This window comes from Passer montanus, unplaced genomic scaffold (genome assembly GCF_014805655.1).
Source record: "Passer montanus isolate IOZ18808 unplaced genomic scaffold, ASM1480565v1 scaffold2, whole genome shotgun sequence".
Lineage (NCBI taxonomy): Eukaryota > Metazoa > Chordata > Aves > Passeriformes > Passeridae > Passer > Passer montanus.
In genome coordinates this window covers 21,215,354-21,238,253 of record NW_024366591.1, presented here as the reverse complement: position 1 = coordinate 21,238,253, position 22,900 = coordinate 21,215,354, and the positions used below count along the sequence as shown (strand labels likewise).

Below are 22,900 nucleotides of genomic sequence, written 5' to 3'. Positions count from 1 at the left end.
AGGCAGAAAAGGCCTTGGCTCTGTGCAAACCCTGCTCAGCAGTAAGGAAAACATCCCTGTGTTGTCAGCACTGTCTCCAGCACAAATCTAAAACACAGCCCCCATACCAGCTACTGTAAAGAAAATTAACTCTACCCCATCCCAAAGTAGCACAAAGACCTTGCATTTGTTTTTAAAAATTGAAGCCACTTCATCCTTTGCTGACAATAATAAAATACTGATCTCTTTTTTAGATCCTTTGCATATTTTACGATTAAAGACCGACTCCCCCAGATCCTCACAAGAGTTATTGATACTTTGCATCGACATAAAAATGAATTTTTTGAAGAACATGGTGAGGTAAGAGTAAGGTCCCTGTTTTCCCTGATGTTTATTCCCCTCTAGCCCTTGAGACCCTTTCTCTGCCTTCTTTTACTGATGAGTTTGTTTGTCTCAATCCTTTTGTCTGATTTTTGAAAAAATAATTTCTTTCTGGTAGCTATTTTGGATTAGTTCTGTAACACACCTTTCTGTCTAACCTTTTTCTTCTGATCTGTCACTCATGCATCTGCATCACTTACTGGGGTTTTTGTGTTGATGCAGTGTTTGATAGACAGTAACACCTTGTGAATATGATGGTGTTTCAACACTCTCTTCACCTCTAATTAGCAAAAAGTCCGATCTGAAAAGAAGTCCCATATGGAATTCATTTTAGGATCTTGGATCTGAACTGAGCTTTATTCACCACAGTGTATTTTGTTGAATCAAGCTGTGATTTGTCAGGGACTCTCATATAGCAATTAAAACTTTGCACATTCCATGAACGGTTGGTCTGTGTCTCTGCAGCAATAAAGGTACAGAGTAGGAATTTTGTTCTCCGCTTTTTCAGAAGGGTGTTGAAGCAGAGAAGAGAGCTATATCTTTCCTCTCCAAACTGCGGAATGAGCTGCAGACAGACAAGCCAGTGACCCCTTTGGAAGATGAGTTGCCTGATGCTGTGCTGTGGAACCAATACCTGGAATACCAACGAAATTTACCGAATGGAAATGGAGAACCAAGTTGGTTTCAGTCCCCTTGGCTGTACGTAGAGTGTTACATGTATCGAAGAATCCATGCAGCATTAGCACAGAAGTAAGTATTTACTGGCTTGGTATATTATTTTGTAAAACATTGCTCTTTCCCATTTTTATTTTGGGAAAAGGAAAGACAGCTGAGGAGTAAGATAAAGGAAAATCTTAAGCTTTTACGCTATTGCTTTTTTCTCAGCTTGCACATCAGATTTAAAATTAATACCTTTACTTCTTATATTTAGCAGAATTTGAAGCTTATTAATTTTTTATGCTTCGGTTTTGGTGAGTTGGTCTACATGTAACTCTTGAGCTTGACTGTATAGTTTGACCTTGCAGACTAATGTGAATTGAGATATGAAAACCATGTAGCATTTCTACAAGGTTTGTTGGCCTAGAATTTTCTCTTAAACCTTAAACACAGAATATGAGAGCCACAAATCCGTTGGGAATTCTAACTTGTTTTGCTGCTTGCAGTCTGAAGTTACCATTTGAGACCTGTTTCTTGCAGCAGTAGATCCATGTTAAGAGGCCCCTGCTGTTCACTCTACACCAGCTTCTTGGTTACAGCAGTGCCTGCAGACCATGTGTTGCATCGAATGTTGGGAGCTGATACTGGTTAAAAATAACTGGGCAGGAAAAACTTGTTGTGCTGGTACCATGGAGACATGCCAGTACATCGTCATGGGGTAGGAATGAACAGTTTAAGATCCCATTGCTGCCAAAAAAATTGGAAAGCTCCCCGAGTACTGGATTTACCCTTAGTGCTGTGGAGATGCAAACACAGTAATAGGACTCAGTTTCTACTGGTATGTTGTGTAATTTGAACTCTCGAACCAAATACTTCAAATATGAGGTTGATCTGCTGGATTGCACTTAAAAAGCTGAGCAGATACTTTTCATGTTTAAGTTTCTTGATCTCCATTATTTAGTTGCTCTTAAGCATATGCTTGGATGGAAGTTCAGTCATTTGTTGAAAGGTCATTGTGCAATATGTCTCATAATAGATTGGCCTATAATTTTTGTATTTTACAACATTCTCATTTGTCATGATAATTTTCCAAAATCCTAGTAAAGGCTTCTTGCAGTCTGAAGTTACCATTTGAGAGGTGTTTCTTGCAGCAGTAGATCCATGTTAAGCAGCCCCTGCTGTTCACTCTACACCAGCTTCTTCGTTACAGCAGTGCCTGCAGACCATGTGTTGCATCGAATGTTGGGAGCTGATACTGGTTAAAAATAACTGGGCAGGAAAAACTTGTTGTGCTGGTACCATGGAGACATGCCAGTACATCGTCATGGGGTAGGAATGAACAGTTTAAGATCCCATTGCTGCCAAAAAAATTGGAAAGCTCCCCGAGTACTGGATTTACCCTTAGTGCTGTGGAGATGCAAACACAGTAATAGGACTCAGTTTCTACTGGTATGTTGTGTAATTTGAACTCTCGAACCAAATACTTCAAATATGAGGTTGATCTGCTGGATTGCACTTAAAAAGCTGAGCAGATACTTTTCATGTTTAAGTTTCTTGATCTCCATTATTTAGTTGCTCTTAAGCATATGCTTGGATGGAAGTTCAGTCATTTGTTGAAAGGTCATTGTGCAATATGTCTCATAATAGATTGGCCTATAATGTTTGTATTTTACAACGTTCTCATTTGTCATGATAATTTTCCAAAATCCTAGTAAAGGCTTTCATAACTTCCTAACTGGAAGAGAATTTGGTATGGGAAGTAGACTCCAGCACACAGAAACACATTTAAAATCAGGTCAGCTTTTCTTGACTTTAGTTCACTTGTATGTTACAGCTTTAAATCTCTTGTCTGAAGGTTGGAGTTCAAAATGCTCACTGTCTGTGCAGCTCCCAGAGTTGTTGTGATTGAATACTTGTTCACTTTCAGAATATATTGCTATATAAAGATGCCTTCCATAGTGTCTTTTAGCAAAATGCAGTATTAGGCTGTTATGGAGATATGTGAAAATCTAGTATGACAAATTAGAAGTGGAAAATCTAATTAAGGCCTGTAGTGCAGTCTAAAGAAGCTGACCTTTGAGCTTCCTTTGCATGTGCTGTAATGAAGAATGTGGGAAGTATGTCAACATGTTTTTTTCTTCTCTTTTTAGCCCACCTATTGACAACTTTGATGTATTTAAGGAAGGAAAGGCTCAAAATTTCTTTGAATCCCAAGAAGCTGTTATTGCCTTATGCACTTACTTTCAGGAACTTCTTAAGAACATCAAGGATCTAGATGAAAAGCAACTTCAGGAGGAGCTTTTTAAGCTATTGCAGGTAAATTGTGCTTAACACAAGAACTGAAAATATCTCTCCTATGAAACAAACAAGAATTTGAGGCTATAAAGAATCTGAATTTCATATGAGAATTAAAACATAAATCTTTAGTTTGTAAAAGTTTGATGAAGTCCTGATAGCCCTACTCTATTGCTGCTCTTCTGAAAATATTTATATTTTGGGTACTTGTTTTAAATGTGACGCTTTTTTATTAGCTGCTGGTCTTCCTTGTGTATATGAAAACCCAGCAATTCTTCCTTCAAAACCAGTATCTCTTAAACATTGTAAGTCAAATTCCAGTGACCTTTTTGATATTTACCTATTGTTTCTTAAAACAGTTAATTTTAGTTGTCACTTTAAAAGATTTTAGACTTCTTTGGAGAGAAAGTAGAAGTCAGTCTGGGTCAGAAGTGGTTTAAAAGCTTTTTAACAGTATTATTCTTGGAATACAGTGCCTTTGGGTAGAAACCCCAAAGTATCATAGGGTTACAAATAAGTCCAATAGCTGGCAACAGTGTCCACCAAGTATTTGATGAATCTTCACAAAGGGCTCATTAGTGAGTACTTAAAATACATATATCTAAAATACTTATTTGGCTGCATGCAATAAACAAATACATCTGCTTTTTAAATTCCTTTATCTGTGTTACCACTGATATTTTTTAGAATTGCAGTATGGAGAATTTTCTGTTTTGAACTTTGTGGCCAATGTGTTTACGTTGATCTAAATCTTCCATCTTTGTCACTTCTGACGCTTGTGTTAATACAGAGCTTGGTTTCTTCCACAAAATCCTGTCTATGTTGAGATACCTGTACAAGAAGTTGAATTTACTTGTGTTAATACAGAGCTTTGTTTGGTTTCTTCCACAAAATCCTGTCTATGTTGAGATACCTGTACAAGAAGTTGAATTTTATTAAAGTTTGGAAGAATATGTGGAGTTAGAACCTTCATTACCTAAAACAGAAACAAGGGAACAAAATCTTCAGCGTATGTGAAGTTGAGAATGTAACTACAATGAGACATAGTAAATTTTTTTTTCTTGTTTTTCTTTTTCCTTCCAGGTGTCATTGTGGGGCAATAAGTGTGACCTTTCTTTTTCAGCTGGTGAAGACAGCTCTCAGAAATCTAGTCCTTTGCAATCCCTGGAAAACATGGTACCTTACATCTTAGTGAATGATATGGAAAAAGTTTGGTCACTACTAAATGCCAAAAAAAATAGAACAGAAAGAAGTAATGTTAGAGTTGACATAATCCTGGATAATGCTGGATTTGAACTTGTAAGTGATCTTGTGTTGGCTGATTTCTTGTTGTCGTCAAAGCTAGCTGATGAAGTCTATTTTCATGGAAAAAGTATTCCATGGTATGTATCTGATACCACAAAGCATGATTTTAACTGGACTATTAAACAACTGGGGTCAGCTAATCATATGTGGATGTCTAGATGTGGGATAAACTGGGAGGGCAATTTGAAAAAGGGAGTTTGGGTTTTCCGTGACCACATGTTTTGGACTTTACCACATGATTTTTCCAGTATGAGTGAAGTTGCTCCTGATTTGTATGCTGAGCTGCAGAAGTCAAACTTGCTTCTCTTCAAAGGTGATCTAAACTATAGAAAATTGACAGGAGATAGAAAATGGGAATACTGTGTCCCGTTTCATCAAGCCTTGAATAAGTTTCATCCTGCGCCTCTCTGTAGTTTGAGAACACTGAAATCTGACACTCAGGTTGGCCTGAAGCCCGGACAAGGTGAGCAAATTCAGGCTTCTGAACCTGAGTGGATGGTAAGTGGAAAATACGGGGTAGTTCAGTTTGATGCTGGTCTCTAGTTAAATGATTTGTAATATTCTGAAAGAGACATTAAGTCTGACTTTAATCTTTGTTCCATGCTTGGCTTCAGTAAAGATTCTTTTTTGTTTGTGCTTTTTCCTCCCAAGTGATTTGTTGTTTTTGTCCTGTGGAAGACTTTAATGTTGTGAAAATATTTATAAACTGTCTTCATATACATAAATCAATCTGCATTTCAATGCATTTTCTTTTCCTGTTGTCCAATGTCAGCAGATCTTTAAGATGAATATTTGGTTGTCCATAATATTTTTTTCATCAGTGAGTATGAGTTTAATGAGTGAAAGCTTTACTAGTGAAAAATTTGCTTCAGAAACAATTTCCCCAGTGCCACATTAGCATGAATTTACTTATTTTGGAATAATTTGTGCTCCATGTCATTTCATGCATTGCATGAAAGTTAGTATTTTACAGAGTTCAGAAGTTAATTACAGACAGATTCTTTTGACGTTTTGAGGATAGTTTGCGTTACATTAAGGGATAAGTTATTGTGTAGCAGCTTGTAAACATTCATGTAGAATTGAAATTTGAATTTCAATTTTAAAGCACAAGTGAATGTTGCTAGCCAGATTGCCTGTGAGAGAGTTGTCCCATCTGGTAGGAAGATTAGTTGGAGAAAGGACAATCTCATTCTAAGAATATTGAAGATACTGTTTATTTACAAAGCTCTACCAAAAAAGAAGCACACAGAAAAGCCTCTCCAAACAAAAAGTTAATGAAACCCAAGCAGTTGCATTAACTGGACTTCAGATTTAATGCAGACTTGATCTGAAGGTGGCCTGTCAGCAGTGTATGTATGAGGTTCAAGCACTGCTGCTTCCTTCTGTTGTGGTAATTCTCCTTATTTTTCAAATGTATTTGTTTGGGGGTTTTTGTTTGGTTGGTTGTTTTTTAAGAAGAATGCCTTAATTTTTAGGGAGGATATACAACCTCATTTGCACTGAGAAGTACAGGGTAGAGAAGCATATGCCATACTGGTTCCTGTTAACTGGAGTTGTTAGGTGCCCATTTCTACTCTTCTATCCTGGTCTCAAAAGCTGCTGCTCGTTATGTTCATGCAACAAAGATCTATACAGTGGATAAATATGTTCCAAATGCTGATGACTTGGATTATTTGTGTTTATTTTCTTCTTAAATATGAAAGGGTATTTTAAGGTTCCAGGGTGAAGTATTCAAAAACAAAGATGCAAGGAATTTCATGAGGCAGTTGTAGGGAGAGTTATAGTTTTGAGACCTGGGTTTACTGGTCTTATCTCCTTTGTATCTTTGGCTTAGTACTCCTACAGGGTGAATTAATCCTCATCCTTAGGCACCTGATTGAACTGTAGAAATTAAAAATCTAGTCAAGAAGGCTGAAGGCCACAGTGCTGAAGGTTTCTGGCTAGAGAGAGCTCAACAGCACTCCAGCTTTAGTGCTTTGATCAAATATGTAAATGACAGGATGAATCTGTGCACTGGGGCCTCAGTGTCTCATCTTTCAAAGTGCCGTTAACTTGTTTGAAGTGCATTTTGAAGCAACAACTTTGAGTCAAGAACAGAGACCTAGAAGTTGTGGAATATGTGGAATGAGAATATCGTACCTTGCTCAGAGAGCAGCTGGGGGCAGAATTGGCTTTGCTGTGCTCAGATTGTTTTTAAGGTGTTGACTTAATTTGCTCGAGGTTTAAAAGAATATAATGAACAAGAAGAGAAAGTCGCTGTTGAGGCCACCCTTGACATATAGATCTGCCTCTTACACCCTCCTTACACATGCTGAGAAACTTGATTTAGTGTTTTACTGTTTGCTACTGTGTCCCTGTGCCCAGGTTGCTTTCAGGCTCTTACTTCTGAAAATTCACAATGCAGATTGGGGAAAATTAGTAGTATGAAGTTATGATAAATACAGTCCTACAAAATCTAAAATTAATTAGGAGAGGCAGCGGCGTTTGCTCAGTATTACTGAATTATGAAGATTACTACAAGACATGTAATTTGTAGCTTAGCGTGATGTCATGCTGAAAAAAAAATCTCTCTATTCTCCTGTTGATTAAAAGTGCACTTTCCTTCTTTTGCCCCTCACAAAGAGAAGTTTGTGGTAGCACAGTGTGACTGTGTGGCTGTGTAAGGAATGCACAGCCATAACTTCCAAAAGCTTGACTTCTATAGCTGTAATTGCAAAGGGCTATCTCTAGGCAGAACTGAACATTCAGCATCCTTTTATGTGTGTTGGTTGGCTGTATTTTTGTAAAATTTTGATTGATTGTATGGAAAAAAGAAAAAAAATAACATCAGTGTTGCTGTAGTGCAGTGTTACAATCTCCCATGATACAACAAAGTTGTGAAGGAATATTCCAATGAGGCACAGTGCTCTGCTGGTGGGTTTGCTACGGTTTACTAACAACCATGTTGCTGTAGTGCAGTATTACAATCTCCCATGATACAACAAAGTTGTGAAGGAATATTCCAATGAGGCACAGTGCTCTGCTGGTGGGTTTGCTACGGTTTACTTAAAAATAGGAAACTCTTTTGTAGTTATTCAGTGTTGTAATACAGCTTCATGAAATGCCAACATGAACTTATTGCATTTAGGTGGAATTTGAAAACATAATCTGAAGCATGTGTTAGAACACTAGCATTTGCTGTAGTATAACATTTTTTTTACTTGCCTATTTAAGAAAGTTCCTTCTAAACCTCTGTGTCACAACTGATTTCCCAAAACGCAAAATATAACTCAGGAGCTACTGATTTGTACATCCAAATTTTTGAGATTTTCATTTCATATGCCATTTGATTATTTATGACAAAAACCAAAGGTGTTTTCAGTAATTCTGGGGACCACAACAAAAAAGCATTTTTTTACTTTTTATTTCTGTCTTCTAACTTTTGAACAACTGTATTTGTAAGTCAATTTTTGATAATGACTTTGATTGTTGAGGAAATAGAAGGAAAGTAATGTCACAGGCACAGTGAAAGGCAGTACACACATCTGTCTGAATACTTGATAAGTTATCCTGTAAGATAGCTACAATAATTTCTTGTGTATATAAGGTTTCTTAAAATAAATTGTTTGATGTGGAAAATAAGTTGATTGTATGAGTAGAAACTTGTAAGAATATTGAAATAAATGATATAATTTTGTGCAAGTCAGACATTGTTATACTATTTCAGTGACTGGGAAAGCCAACTTAAAATAATTCAGGTCTTAGTTCCTGAATTTTTTTCCTTTGAAATGGATTTTATGCGTAAACCTGTAAAGCATATTTATTCAATGAGGTTTTGAAAGATACAGATGCAAGAGATAGGTATCATAAAATGTTCTTCTGTAACAAGACAGGGCAATAATAAGGAATTTTCTAATTTTTACACTACCTGTACTCCTGTTAAAATTTTAAAACCTTAAAAATCATTGAGTATCTCTAAAATGTATCTGGTACTTACTTACTAAGCTTGGTGCAGCTGATGATGTTGTTTCCAGTATCACTTCTAGAACTGATAGGTGCTTCATGTGTTCTCAGCAAAAATGAAAATATTTTGGTGTTACTCTTACTGTATCTAAAATATTTCCAAAACACTTTGGTTTACACACCTTGCTGATGTCCCATAAACCCTAACTGTTGTTGTTGAAACAGGTCTGTAAAGTTCATAGTGTTATTTGCATTCATGGTTACAACTTGTTCCATGTGAACATTTATCTCCTGTGCTGTCAAACAGCAAAGGAAAAAGGTTTACTCTGTTGCATGAAAATTATTCTATGAAATGGTTTAATCTAAAAAGAAACCCTTAATTGTGTCTAAAATAAAAATTCCAAAATGGAATCTTGTACAGAACTGTTGGGTTTTTTTTCAGTAAAGTTTGTTTGCTTACCAGCTTTATGTTTATCCAAAATTACAGAACAAAAGCTTGTAATTATTTTTATTTAAGGCAAAATGTAAGTTGAAGTTCACCTAACACTTATCTAGGGATTTTAAAATAAAACTGAGAATGTGCTGGTTAAAGTGGTCCTTTTCTTTCTTTTTCATGTGCTACTGGCAGAACACATGTGAGGAAAAACATCCTATAACATGGACTGTTTGTTTTCTTGTTTGCTTCTGTATATTTTTTTCCCCTAAAAAAGGTTTTGAAAACTTCTGTACATTTTTATTCTTGCTGATATACTTCTATTTTTAACAGCCTGCAAATAAAAAGTCCATTTACATGTATTTTTACGTGAATTAAGAATTAGTTTATGGATTGTTCCACATTCTACCTCAGCTTTGCAGTTGTGAATTCTGCAGACATGTGAGAAGGGATTTTATTTACAGTGCTTTTTTGAGGTTTAGCTCAACTGGCTTTGTTTCCACTGTGAAAGAAATATAAAATGTCCACTTATGATAACTTAGAGTGAATAAACATATTCAGTACTTGTGTGCTGCTCCTGTTGTATCACTTTTCAGTAAGTGACATAATCATAATCTTTAAAACTCCTTGTGAAGAAAAATTTTCATCCTTGTAGAAATTTATTTTTCCTGGGATTCTGCTGGCTTCTTCCAAATCTAATGAAGTAACAGATTAAAAGCTGAGGTAAGATACATCAAGATATATACTATGGGCTTTTTAATTTGCTTTGTTAATGTTAACTAATTGATGGATCTCACACTACCATGGTAAGGCTGATGCCTTCCAAGTGGCTCTGATGAAGGGCCTGATGATGCATTTCATGCAGTTGCATTTGGAATAGGTTTTATCTCTTACCTCCCACTTCCCAAAAAAATGCCATTAATTGTCATAGGTCAGGAAGTGCGCTGTGTTCAGGTCCTAGATGGTTTGTATACACACATAATTGTTAATTTTAGTCTAGGATCTGTGTGGAAGGCAGAACCATTCAGGAAAAAGGGTTAGGGTGCAGGAGTGCTCCCTCAAGCTAGCTGAAGGGCTTTTCCACCTGCTTTTCCTTCTGTCCAGTGACTCTTGTGTTATCTGCATAGTGGTCCTATTTCCACTCCAGGAGTATGTGTGTCCCTGGGCTAAGGTTAGGGAATTAGGGGACAGGTAAATTCTTCCAGACTGAGAGGGCCTACACCTTGCAGTGAGGGTTTGAGTATCTTGATATGAACAAAGAGCATCCCCATTTGTCCATGGCTTGTTGTAGTCTTGTTTTGAGGTAATCCTGTTAGAGTTAGAGCTACACTTGAGTGCTTTGGTCATGTATTGGATACACAGCTTTGGCTGCATCCATGATGTTAGATTGGGCCTTGGAAGTTGTGCTGCTGCTTTGCTGGATTGTGAGGGAAACGTTAGCAGGAACTACTTGCTTGGGGCAAATCAGGGAGTTTTCATACTTATGTGGAAACCTGAGATCCACATACAGAGGATTTGCAAAATAGCTGCATAGGTTGAGTTTAGACTTTTCTGGTTTAAGTTCCTCAAACTGAAAACAACTTAATACATCAGCACCTGCAGCTTTCCCTTACACAGATTCCCAAGCCTGAGTCGTTCCCCCTTATGCTTATTGCATTTTCACCCCCCACTTTGTCCAGAGTTGTAAAACCAGGTTCTTTTCCTCAGAAGATTGCTGATCCCACCACATGTGCTTATCACAGGGACGTAATCGTGACTTTTGGCTTTGAAATTATTTTTACACATCCATTCTCATTTAGACACCTGCAGAATATCAGCTGGTACATTTTTGAATGTACTGGGTTCTGGAATTGGGTTTTCATAAAACTGATCAATTTTAGCATCTTTTCTCAACACTGAGCATTTTCATGGAAGGGAAAGTTTGTACTAATTTTTAAATTATTTTTTCTTTCAAAAATTGGTGTGGCTTTATTAGGTCCTTACATTCAAGAGATTTGCATCATTATTTGCTCAGAAAGGCTGAGAACATCCTTTCTATGTATTTTATGAAACACAACATGAAGAACTTGATTAATGAAAATGACTCTTTGAAATTATTTAGAATTAAAAATCCCAAATTAACCCTTCCTAAATTATTTCCTGCCCCTGTTAAGGAAAAAGAAACATTAAATTCTTTTGGGAAGTCTGCTTTTAAATATTAGCAAACAAGGATAAAGCATTTTAAAGTTTGAGCATTTTGTAATAAGGTAGTTTTTTCTCAGTCAAATGGCTTGAAGAGTGGGTATTGCACCTGTTGACATTTCTACTTTTCTCCATCCTTTTTTTTTTGGTCTCTTTTTTTGTTAGTCTTGTTACAGTTCACCAGAATAAAGTGTGTTTTTTAAGGGCAAATAACTTCATAGATCTGCGCTGAGATACAGCTGCATAAGCACTCCTTCCCCGTCACCAAGGGTGTAGAAGCAGCTAAAATGTAACGCCAGCCGTGGCACTGCAGGACTAGAGATGGGGAAGTGTGCTCAAGCACATGCTCAGGAAAGTTAGGACAAAGTTTCACAAGCATTTACTGCTGCATCTGCATGCCACTCCAGCAGCAGGATGGATTAGGCTGTAGTCAAATGCTGGACAAATCCAAGATGATATTTTTGTTCAAATTTGCAGTAGATAGGAAAACATGTGCCAGATTTCCTCTGGGTTTATGTAAGACTGCCCAGTACAAATTTAACCCATCAAAAATACTTAATAGATTGGGATTGCAGAATGAGGCTACCCTGGAGCAGCATGATCCACGTCTGCAAAATCCCCCCTCTGCTTGGGGGTTTCTGTGTCCTCGGCAGCAGCAGTGAAACGGTAGCAGGTACAGAGGGGCAAGGACAGGAAAAATTAGTACTATCCCTACCTTCTTCATTTTCTTGTCTGGGAAATGTGATTAAGTCAGCATTCCTGAGAAAGGTAAAGTACTTTTTTTGAATTTTGAGTACAGAAATGATGCTCGATGGCACTGTCCCCAGAGGATGATTAAAGCTCACAGGGTCTTCAGAGAAAATAATGTGCAGCTCCCATGCACCCACAGGTCTAACTTTCTTTTACTGCAATCCTCAGTTCCTCTCTTCCGTGTTTATCCACTTTATTTGGATGAAAGGTGAGGAGGAAGAGGAGGAGGTGCTCTTTCGGCTGGAGGCACTTCAGCAGCCATCAAGGAAGGCTGCTTTTGCGGGGGTGCTGCCTTGGCAGGTTCTGCGGGGAGAGGGAAACCCTGTCTGGGTAACAGGAGCAGCTGCTCAGGTGCCATCTGCTCCCCTCGCCTCTTCTGATTTTTATTTTTTTTGAGGGAAAACGTGAGCAAATACTCTCAGGTTAATGTTTATTTGAAGTGAGAACGACAGACAAACAGAAACGACAAACCCCGGCTTTTCTGTGAGCTTCCCCTTGTGAAGACTGCTCACTTGCAGTCCCTGAGCCCTCTCCCGGCTCCCCCGGCCAGGGCCGCCCTCCGTCCTTCCCCCGGGACGCGTTGCCAGGGACACGGCTGTGCCCGGGAGCGGCTCCGGGGCTGGCGGGGCAGCGGCGCGGCGGAACCGCGGTAACCGGGGATCGGGCCGAGGGGCTGGTTTGGTTAGGGCTTGGGGTTTTTTGGCAGTTCCCCTATTAGGTAATAAAGCCCGGACTTTGGAAATATGCCCCTCTCCTACCCGCCTTTCTGTTGCTATTGCTGCAGCGGCTGACACGGGCTGGCTGTAACCCCCCTTTGCGAGTCATCTTTGCAATATTAAATTTTATCTCGCCTTTAAACATTCCTCCCCACCCCCAAAAAAAAAACAAAGCAAAAAATCCCCAAAAAAACACCAAACAGACAAACCAAAACCCAACCAACCAAAACCCCCAAACAAACAGAAAACCCCAACCCCAAAGCAGAGCTCCTGCAGGTGCAGAGCTGTGCCCGGTGGTCCGTGCGTGGTGCGATTGAAGCCCCGTGAACTCCAGCTGATCATTACAGCTTATCTTTACAAGTTCAAGGCCAGAAAGGTTTTTGTTACTAAGTGCTGCAGAAGGGAGTAGCTTTCACGGAGCAGGAATTTATAGTTATCTAAGAATTTCTTCTTTGCATCTCTTGCTCCTTTGAAAGGGGTTTGCTGGCTTTGATGTGAATTTGAGGGAGACACTAGAGGATATTGCTTAGAAAGATCAAACCCTTGTACTAAAGATGTAACAGGAACCTTGTAACAGTTTTGCATTCCAAAGGATGAACAATTTATTTGTGTGAGCAGTTCATTTAGTTGAACATCAATTTTGTAATGAAGCTATATTGTTCTGAGACCAAAAAATACAGAATTTTGGTAGTTTGTGGTGGCAAAAACAACTGCCATTATATAAATATGACAGTTATGACTCAATTACAAACTTTTTGCTAGCACTATTTAGTGGCTGAGTTGACAGCAATCTGCTCCACATCTTAACCAACCAGAAGTCAAATAATTTGTGAGTGTTGATTTTGGGACTAAAAAACACGCTAGAATAAAATGTAAGTTACAACTGCTAAATAAAACTACAGCACTAACCAGTTTTTAATTTGGTATATGCCAATATACTGAAGTATTTCTAAAATATTTTCATTTTGTTGGCTACAGTAAAGTATAGTAGGCGTTATAGGAAAATTGCAGCTGTTGGCAGTGCTTGATGGTCTGTTTTTTAAATCTACCATTTAAGTAGTTCTGTTACAGAAGTTATTTAATTCTAGCACTGATAAAGTAAAAACAGTAGAATGAATTGTTTGCGCAAATCCCTGCATAAGCACTTAATCTTGTCTTAGCAATTACCCTTTTCATTGTTTAGGGAATAAACACAGCAGCTCCTTGTTAATCATTTTGGAAAAGCAATGAGAGAAAACGTCTGGAGAGTTCCAAATTCCTTAATTTGTCCATACAGACAAAGGATGAAGTCAACCAGAAAACATGTTAAGTAATGTTTAGAGTAGGTGATGTATCTCTCTAATTGCCTTCAGATGACTGTTGTCTTTCATCACATTAAATACATTTATTATATTTAGATGCAAAGTCACCTCTTCTTAAGAGAAAAACAGAAGATGAAAATGCTTTAACTGCTTATTGTAGTAGTAGTAGCAGGTAAGTGTAAAATTTTGCTTGTAATGAAGATTTCATTTGGGCCCATTAATCAAGCTCAAAATTTGCCTCTTTGAGGCCAATGAACAGCAGGAGCGATTTTTATCTTTTCAGTAATACCTTTCCATGATTACTGCAAAGGGAGGAGGGTAGATCTGAGCAGTGTCCTTCTGAAAGGAATTTAGAAAATCTCTTTGGTAATTTATTTGAGCTGCTGAGAACACTTAAGTTAGTTTTACATGTTTCTGGAATATTACACTAATGCAGAAAAACTCCGTAGGTATATAACAATAACAAAAAAAAGTACTGCAAGCAGTGAGTTGGCCTAGTTACAAGAAGGAATCAGCAAGGGAAAATAGGACTTTACTGAGTGGATAGTGAGTATTTGGGTGTTTTTGGCACTTTGTAATATGCAAGAGCGAGTGACAGAACTGAGTTGTGAAATATTACTCGCAAATTTTGATTTATGTTAATATATAATTATCAATACATTTTGAGATCCCTGATAGGCAAATTGGGCAAAGTGTTGTCTATAAAGAAGATCCAAAATATACATATATAATATAATGTACAAGATGGTTAATTTGTGAACCAGTTTTTTCCCACCTCCTCAAGTCACTCTGGCCTATTCCAGCTGACCAGCGACAGGACAAGAGGACACAGTCTTTAGCTCTGCCAGAGGAGGTTTTAGGTTGGGCATTAAGAGGAATTCCTTTGCAGAAAGGATGGTTAGACATTGGGATGGACTGCTCAAGGAGGTGGTGGAGTCACTGTCCCTGGAGGTGTTTAAGGAAAGACTGTGCTTGACACTCAGTGCCATGATCTGCTTGACACGGTGGTGTTTGGTCACAGGTCGGACTTGATGTTCTCAGAAGTCCTTTCCAACCTCATGGGTTATGTGCGATTCATTTTAGTCTGTTTTTTGTATGTGTTAACAGAATCTGAGTCACTGTAGATAGTGCCTGAAACTTCTCATGCTCATTGCAGTGTGTAGCTGTTGTGCTTTTCTGAGGTGATGTGCATGCTGGCTGCTGCTACCAAGAAAAATCTGCAGCAGCCAAGTGTGAAAATGTTTCAACACCCATTTTTTCAGGTGTTTCATGATGGATGTCATCTTTCTGGTAGCAACAATTAATAATAATAATAATCAACTCCACTGCTGCATTGTATTTTCAGAAGTTAGAACAATTTTATGCACATATACACATAAATATTCATTGTCTTAAGAAAAAACATTGCAACATTGCAGATTTGGGTTATGTCATTTTGTTTGATTTCAGAATATGAAAAGTTCTATATAAATATGTAGGTAAAAAGGGCTCACTGATTACCTTAACATCTGAGGGGGGAAAAAAGATGTATTTCAGTTAAGATAGAGCCTGTGTTATTGCTCAGATCCTTTTAAAACATATCAGTATAGAAGAGATGCAGGACAAAAGGAGAAGTGAAGTAAAAACTTGGAGCAAGTGAAAAGCAGTGGCAAAGGAAGCAGTCACTGCATGAAGGCTGCCTGTGTAGCTGAACTGGTGAATATTCCCTGGACAAACCAATGTGAAGGTGTCTGTTTTAGTTAGATGTGTGTTTGAGTACTGTGGAGACAATCAGAGCTCATAAGCTACTACAGAAACTTTCCCATGGTGTTCTTCTTTCATGCCCAACTTTGCTGATGGTAACCTATGAGACAGTTTAGCAAAGCATACCAGTGAAAAAATAATGTAATGTGCCTTCATATTACAAATCTATTTCATTTTCAACCTTTTCCCCCCTCTTTCTCCCATTTGTTCTGTAGAAACAAAGGAAGAATGAAGTCAACAAAGGTTCGTGAGTCATCATTTTTGGTATGTCAACCCCAATGTGTTCAGGTGCTTTGGGAATGGGAAGAAGAAATCCCTGCCCTGAGCTCAGTCTATGGCAGGGCATTGACAAGTCACTCAGGGTGGTGATGGGTGTTTAAATGCCTGCTGGGAGCTCTGTGTTTCAGAAAAGATTTTTTAAAATTATATGTTGTGGGAAATGGGTCTGGGCTGTGTGCAGGCAATGGCAGTGGTAGTGGAATTTGACAGCATTGAAAGGAGAAATACAGCAGGAAATAAAAGAGAAGCTGCCAAAAGCAGAATGGGAGTGAGTGGCTTTAACAGTTGGCTGATTTCAAAGTACATGGATAGACATAAAAGTCATGAAAGTTGTTGTATCTGAATCAAATGAAGTTTTCCAACTAAAGGCTGGGAGATAAAAGCATTTATTTGGTAAAACAGTCAAAACAAAAATGGTCAACAATTACAAAAATCACCTTATATTGTTGATCTTCTAAAGAACACCTATTACTAATAAATCTGAAGGTCCAAGTAGACATTGCTCTTAAGTAATGTAAATATAGGCTTTGCTTTTGTTTAGCATATGAAGCTAGATGAAAACTTCATTTTCTTGCAGGTAAGTGGAAAGAGATCAAAAAGATTAATAATGTGAGTAGGAGAAACACCCAAAACTTAGATTATTTAGAGCTGATTGAGTATTAATGTGTTAATCTCTCTAATTCTTTTAACACTTCATTAATTCTGTTTTCCTAACAAAAATCAGTATAGATTATATAATACTTATAAAACATTAGAAATTGATTTTTTCCATGGATAGAAAAGTGCCACATCTGCATTGCAAATATTACCCCTATAGGAAAGTCATGCCAATTTAATTGAGTTGTCTGATACGTCTGACTTGTGATTGGCTGATGGGAACTCACAGAAACATAGAAAACTATTAATTTTAGAGCATGCATGTTTCCTGCTAAAAGTATAATGATAATACCAACTTTCCTAGTGTGGTGCCACCATGATTCGTTTTATATTTACCAAGGCACTGGAGGATGCAGAGATCTGCGTCTGTAAATCTCACTAAAACTGTATGAGCTGAACAGTAATTCCCATTGACTTTGGCACCTGGCTGCATTTAAACTTCTTTTAAATACTTCTGGATGTGTAGCTGCATCTTTAAAGTGTTCCTAATTTAAAAATCAAAACATACAAATCTAATTTGTATGAAAAATATAGATTTTGGAAGTTTCGGGTCTAAAGCTGTTGCGTTGATTAGTGCTGCTGAATAGGGGCATCTTTTCTTCAGCTATGCTCTGAAATGTATTTATTTCACCAGTTTTGAGACGTACTCCTTCTTTCCATGAAGTCATAAGCTGTGCATGCAGTACTACAAATGTAATAACGTACATAACCATCATACCCTGTACTCCTTCTTTCCGTGAAGTCATAAGCTGTGGTTTTTTTGGGAAGAAAAGGAAAAACCTACATTCATGCAGTACTACAAATGTAATAACGTACATAACCATCATACCCAGTGTTACTGTTTCCAGTCTCCATCCATAGTTTTGCAGCCCTGGTGTATTACAGAATGAGAAAAATGCCCTCTACATTAAAGAATTTCATGTGGTTGTACATGTGAAACAAGCAGCGTGAAGCAAAAGTAAGACAAAAGCAGTGAGGAGATGGCACATGCTTTCCCTTACTCCCTCAGAACAGTGATAAAGTGTTGAGAAAATTAGCAGCCCTTTTATCTCCCAGATAATGTGCTGTGTTCTATGTGGCCATGAGTTTTCTGCATGTGTCAGTCTGGCTTGATGAGAGTGGCAACTCCTTTGTGGAAGAGCACAGCTGAGTGTCTTTGAAGGAGATGAATGCAATTAAACTTGATGGGTCTAATCTAGTGTCAACTAGCACAGGGAGGAAAGATTAAAGAATAGAGCTGGGGATATTATAGCAACTAATCCAAGGTGATTTATCTTCTGCTGCAGTCTAAACTAGTAGTTTTTCCTTATTCCTCAAGGATTTCTCTCTGTGTTGCATGGTAAATGCTTATTTTACTAGATGTTCACATATTTGTAAAGTTCTTCAGGGTTTTTTTTTCCTATATGGAATGGGTAGGGGCTGAACTTGTAATTTATCTCAGCCTAGAAATTGATGTTGATGTAGTAAACATGAAGAGAAGATGTCTTTGTCTCCATTGCAATACCTTTTTCCAAAAGCAGTCATTATCTGGGGGTGTTTTGCATTTTGTAATTCATAACCAAATGTACCAGGATTGTAGTTTTGGTTTAGTCCTGTGTGAAAGCTGATGGAGAACAAATCTCATGTTCAATTCTCTGCCATGTGTGCTTCCATCATAGCCTAAACTTAGTTCTGTTCTGAAGAGGTTACATTTCATCGGTTTTAGTTACTATTGATTGAAAAAAGGAAAAAAGTTCTGTCTAATGAAACTCTACCAAGACTTCAGGTCTGAATTTTCATCTTGAAAGACTTAAGTAACAAAGGCCAAGAAATCCACCACATTCCTGCTCTACTGCAGAAGAGCAGAACATCACAAAAAGGAGAAAGCCTACTATAGAATCTAAAGGGCACAGCTAAAAGAACAAGTGGTGTGAAAGAGACTGTAATGGAAAGACAGAGGCAGTGCTTGCCATGGAATCAGGACTTGAAAAAGAATGAAAGGTAGTCGTTATGGTGATGGCTGGGGATGAGAAAGCATCAGTCAGGAAGCTGAAGTAATGTCCAAGTGATGGAGTTCAAAAGGACCTCTAACCTTGAAAGGTTAGAAGTAAAAAAGCGAATGGCAAGACAAAAAGTGACTTGGAGGAGCAGATACAAGTGTCTGAGTAGGCATGGGCTCTTCAGCCTGGTAGAGAGACTGTGGATGGGAGATATGATAGAAATCTGAAAAATCATGAGTGGCACAGAGAAGATGGATAGCCATTGCTTTTTTTCAGCATATCTTCTGAACGAGAAATGAGGGCATGTGCTGTAGAACTGAAGTCTAATAACCAAAGTGATTCTTTGCATAAGAGACCCCTGAGGAATCCCTTTGCATTAAAGTTTATACAGGTTGAAACAGTGACTGGATAAGTTTGTAGAAAAAGGGCCTTTTGGATGTTGCTAAATATATAGAAACTGCTGGAAATAGCCAGAGCTGCAAACAGTGGGAGGGGATTGTTGAGGTTGTTGATCTTCCTTTAGTGCTGGTGTTGGTGGCTGAACTTGGAGATGAAGGTGGTGACTCGTAGAAAAGTGGCTCTTTAATGTATTTTTCAGTAAGTGTGTTACTCTGGGAATAATATTCTGCAACATTTGGAGTAATGCCCTGGAGCAGCTTAATCAAACAAAAAAGGACTGAAGCAAAAATCTTCCAAAAATGGGATGTCTAAAGGTTTTGTGTTCATTCTGTCTTCACAGAAATCTCATGATCACGTTCTTTTGGATATTCCCGTCACTAGAGAGCAGATGAATCACTATCGAGCTGCAGCTGAAACTGCTCAAAGTGAACTTGCAGCACTTTCAGTGAAGTATGACTGTGCCCAATCAGAGGTACATCTAGAAATAATTTCAAATCTTTCTCCAAACCTGAAGATATTTTGCAGTCTCCTTATGTAGAGAATAGAAAGCTTGCAGAAAGTCCAAAACTTGCCTTTCCTACAGAAGTTTTGGGTTTTTGCTTTTAGAATGTCTGTGTGATTTATACTTTGTTTCCTTCTGTGAACTGATCATAAGTTTGTATTTGGAAGATTTGAAACAGTGTAGCTTTTTATTGTAATCTATGTGCAATATGTTAAACCTGAAAATTAATAAAATTATGGTTGTATAAATGTTCAGATAGCCCCCTTCCTGCTGGAGAATTAAGATCTATCTGCTCGTCTTTACTCATGTGTCCCTTTTATTCAAGTTATAGCTCCCCAAACGTGCTCTGCTTTTGTCACCAGTGAAATTGTGTTTGTGCTAATGAGCTTGATTGTAGCTAGAGAGACTGAAGAACATGTACACACACTTTTTAATTTGATCAGTTGATCCTGAAGTTACTGCAGGGTTCCCCTACTTTTAACATTTATCCAGAACTGGTGCCTTAAATTTAAATTTTAAGAAGCCATACAGAATATAATGTTCTCATACAAAGAATTTATTACTGGAAATGTTGAATGGCTTTATTGCCAGAACTTCTGACTGATTTATAGATTTTTCAAGACAGTGCTTGCAAAAGCATAGTCAAAAAAGCAGCTGTTCATGCTCTTGTTAATAAAGACCTTCATGACCCAGCTGAGGTCAGAGCCTTGTTCTGCTGAGTGCTCTGCTTTCATCACCAGTGAAATTGTGTTTGTGCTAATGAGCTTGATTGTAGCTAGAGAGACTGAAGAACATGTACACACACTTTTTAATTTGATCAGTTGATCCTGAAGTTACTGCAGGGTTCCCCTACATTTACCATTTATCCAGAACTGGATTAATTTAAATTTTAAGAAGCCATACAGAATATAATGTTCTCATACAAAGAATTTATTACTGGAAATGTTGAATGGCTTTATTGCCAGAACTTCTGACTGATTTATAGATTTTTCAAGACAGTGCTTGCAAAAGCATAGTCAAAAAAGCAGCTGTTCATGCTCTTGTTAATAAAGACCTTCATGACCCAGCTGAGGTCAGAGCCTTGTTCTGCTGAGTGCTCTGTAAAACTCATGATATGGGATTATTCTTGCTTTTTCTGCTATTGGAACTGACCACAAAGACAATGGACAGATGAAAAAATATCACATGGGGAGTTGAACCACAGAGAAATTTTAAGGTTATGAACACTCTAAGATACCATAGCTTGGTCCAGCTGCCAAGCAAAGCAGTGCTATTGTTCCTTCAGCTGCTCATTTCCTTCCCCACACTGCCCCACCCCTTGTGCCTGCACAGATGTATGTGTAGTTTTTACAGTGCGCTGTTGTGTCCATGCAATTGAAAAATAATTCCTTTCCTTCTGAGTTGCTTTTTAGCCAGATCAGTTTCCCAATCTTGTTTTACCTTGTAGCCATACAAGTGCTTTTCCTAGCACTGAGAGGAGGGTGGAGTATGGAAATGAAGCCCATGGACCTGGGAAAAAGCCAAGCTGCTTTTCTCAAACTCAGTGCTGCTCCAGAGTATCTGATAAAGCTGCACTTGCACGTGAAACACAAGCTTATTGAAGGCTGTGCTGCTGCTACAAGGGTGATCCTCCTACCTGATTCCTCAGCGTTAGCCTTTGCTCTGTGATTCTCTTTCTCCTCTGCAAGAGGAGTGAACTGTTTTCTATGGGTTGTTATTGAAGTTGTTTGTAGAGGAGTCAGACAAACACAGGGCGGGTGTGAGGGAGAGGACAGGCGTGCGTGGCTGGAAAGAGGAGAAGCAGGACCTCCCTTTTCCAAGGCAGTTGCTATTCTGTTGCCTCACCAGCCTCTCAAATTTCTCTGAGTATCTTGGGTCACACTGAAAGACTCCAGCAGAGAAGTGAATTTCCCATTGTTCTGGATTTCAGCTTAATGTCCTAAATTTTTTTTCCCCTTAAAAAGTTTGCCACAGTTTGGAAGTTTGGTCATTCACCATAAAGAACAGTTAACTTGGCTAAATTATTTGTCTGGTAATTTTATGTGATAGGACAGAAGTCCTTCAGATTGCATCTTGGTGCTGTTAGTTGGAATTGTCAGGAAAACTGAAATATGCCTTAACACTTCTTGTGACAAAAAGTCCACTTTAAATTACTTGTTCCTAATAAGAAAAAAAATCATGTGGAAATTTTGCTCACCTGGTGAGTCTCCCTCATGTGAAGTTTCCTAGAGAAACTTCTAACAGGAATAGTTCAATGGAAAATGGTATTTTTAACAAAAAGATAGAGGAAAATCTACTATACTCCATGAGCTCTTGGAAAGCTCTAACATCATCCTTGTAAGAGGTCTTTAACATTTAAAGGTGATTTTCCTCCTCCTACCCTTCCTTTAAAGGCTCTGTTGCTGTTTCTGTGTAAATACAACTTTAATTGGATTATCATACTCAAAAATAACTATTTGCATAAGATGAGAAGAGGGTGCCTACCACACAATGCTCCAAAACTTTACCTGCTTCTGAATATGCCTCAAGCCATCAAGTCTCCACATTCATACAGCAGGATACTTTGCTGTTACAACTCCCTGCAGCTCTAGATTATCTGTGGAATTGAGCACCAGATTTGGAAGCACCCAGGCAGCAGGCAAAAAAGAGGGAATAGCGGTGTTGATAACTTTGCTGTACTGCAGATACATAGGAGACATGAGTTGAGGTTGTGCAGCAGAACTTAAGTTAGACTTTTCCTAAATTCTGAATTAGTAAATAAACTTATCTTCCTGTAAGATGTTGTCTTGAAAAGTTGTATTGTGTTACCAACAGTAGCTTTTGTTTTTGCAAACCTCTTCAATTTCTTTTTCCTAGTCATATGAAAGTAAATTCGTGTTCCTCTACTCAGTCCTGTAGTGATAGAAATGTGTTTCTTTTCACATTACTAAGTTTGTAATACAGTCATGTTATTTCAGGCTGGGAAAACCATTCTTCATTAATTGTCTCCTTTTCTATCTATAGCTTCTTAAACTCAGGTCGAGCATGATCTCTAAAGAAGCTTCTTTTCAAGAGCTGAAGGCTGAAGCTGAAAGCTATAAGGAAAACGAGGCTAGACTGACGTCCCGCCTCCTGTCTTTGCAAACACGAATCCAGGAGATGGAGGAAGAGCTGTGCGTGCTCGCCGCTTCTAAAACCCAGGCTGAGCTGGCAGCGCAGGTGGCATGCAAGGAAAATTTGGAGCTGAAGGAGGAGCTTCATGAGAAAAGTGCAGAACTTAAGTAAGAGTCATGTGAGATAAGAAACTGCTTTTTTTGGGTGGGATGAGACAATGGTACATTTGTCAATATAGAGAAGTAAGTAGGTGGATAGACTTTATTGCAGCTCTGAATTCTGTTACAGTGCCTGAGTGTGTGGAAGGT

General features: G+C 38.2%; 2 protein-coding genes across 2 annotated transcripts in view; both read left to right on the top strand.

Annotated features, from left to right (window-relative positions):
- The first annotated feature begins 58 nt into the window (after positions 1 to 58).
- ARMT1 (acidic residue methyltransferase 1) lies at positions 59 to 5,342 on the top strand. Its single transcript, XM_039706803.1, has 4 exons — positions 59 to 339; positions 869 to 1,110; positions 3,168 to 3,333; positions 4,396 to 5,342. Exons 2-4 carry the CDS (start codon positions 1,076 to 1,078, stop codon positions 5,158 to 5,160), a joined length of 966 nt encoding a protein of 321 aa, XP_039562737.1. The 5' UTR covers positions 59 to 339; positions 869 to 1,075; the 3' UTR covers positions 5,161 to 5,342.
- Positions 5,343 to 12,566: 7,224 nt separating this feature from the next.
- CCDC170 (coiled-coil domain containing 170) overlaps positions 12,567 to 22,900 on the top strand; it is a 33,978-nt gene continuing 23,644 nt past the window's right edge. Inside the window, exons 1-4 of the mRNA XM_039707772.1 lie at positions 12,567 to 12,572; positions 15,899 to 15,947; positions 19,338 to 19,469; positions 22,503 to 22,759. Of these exons, the coding sequence (XP_039563706.1) occupies positions 15,912 to 15,947; positions 19,338 to 19,469; positions 22,503 to 22,759 (425 nt within the window). The 5' untranslated portion in view covers positions 12,567 to 12,572; positions 15,899 to 15,911. The remainder of the gene's footprint in view (positions 12,573 to 15,898; positions 15,948 to 19,337; positions 19,470 to 22,502; positions 22,760 to 22,900) is intronic.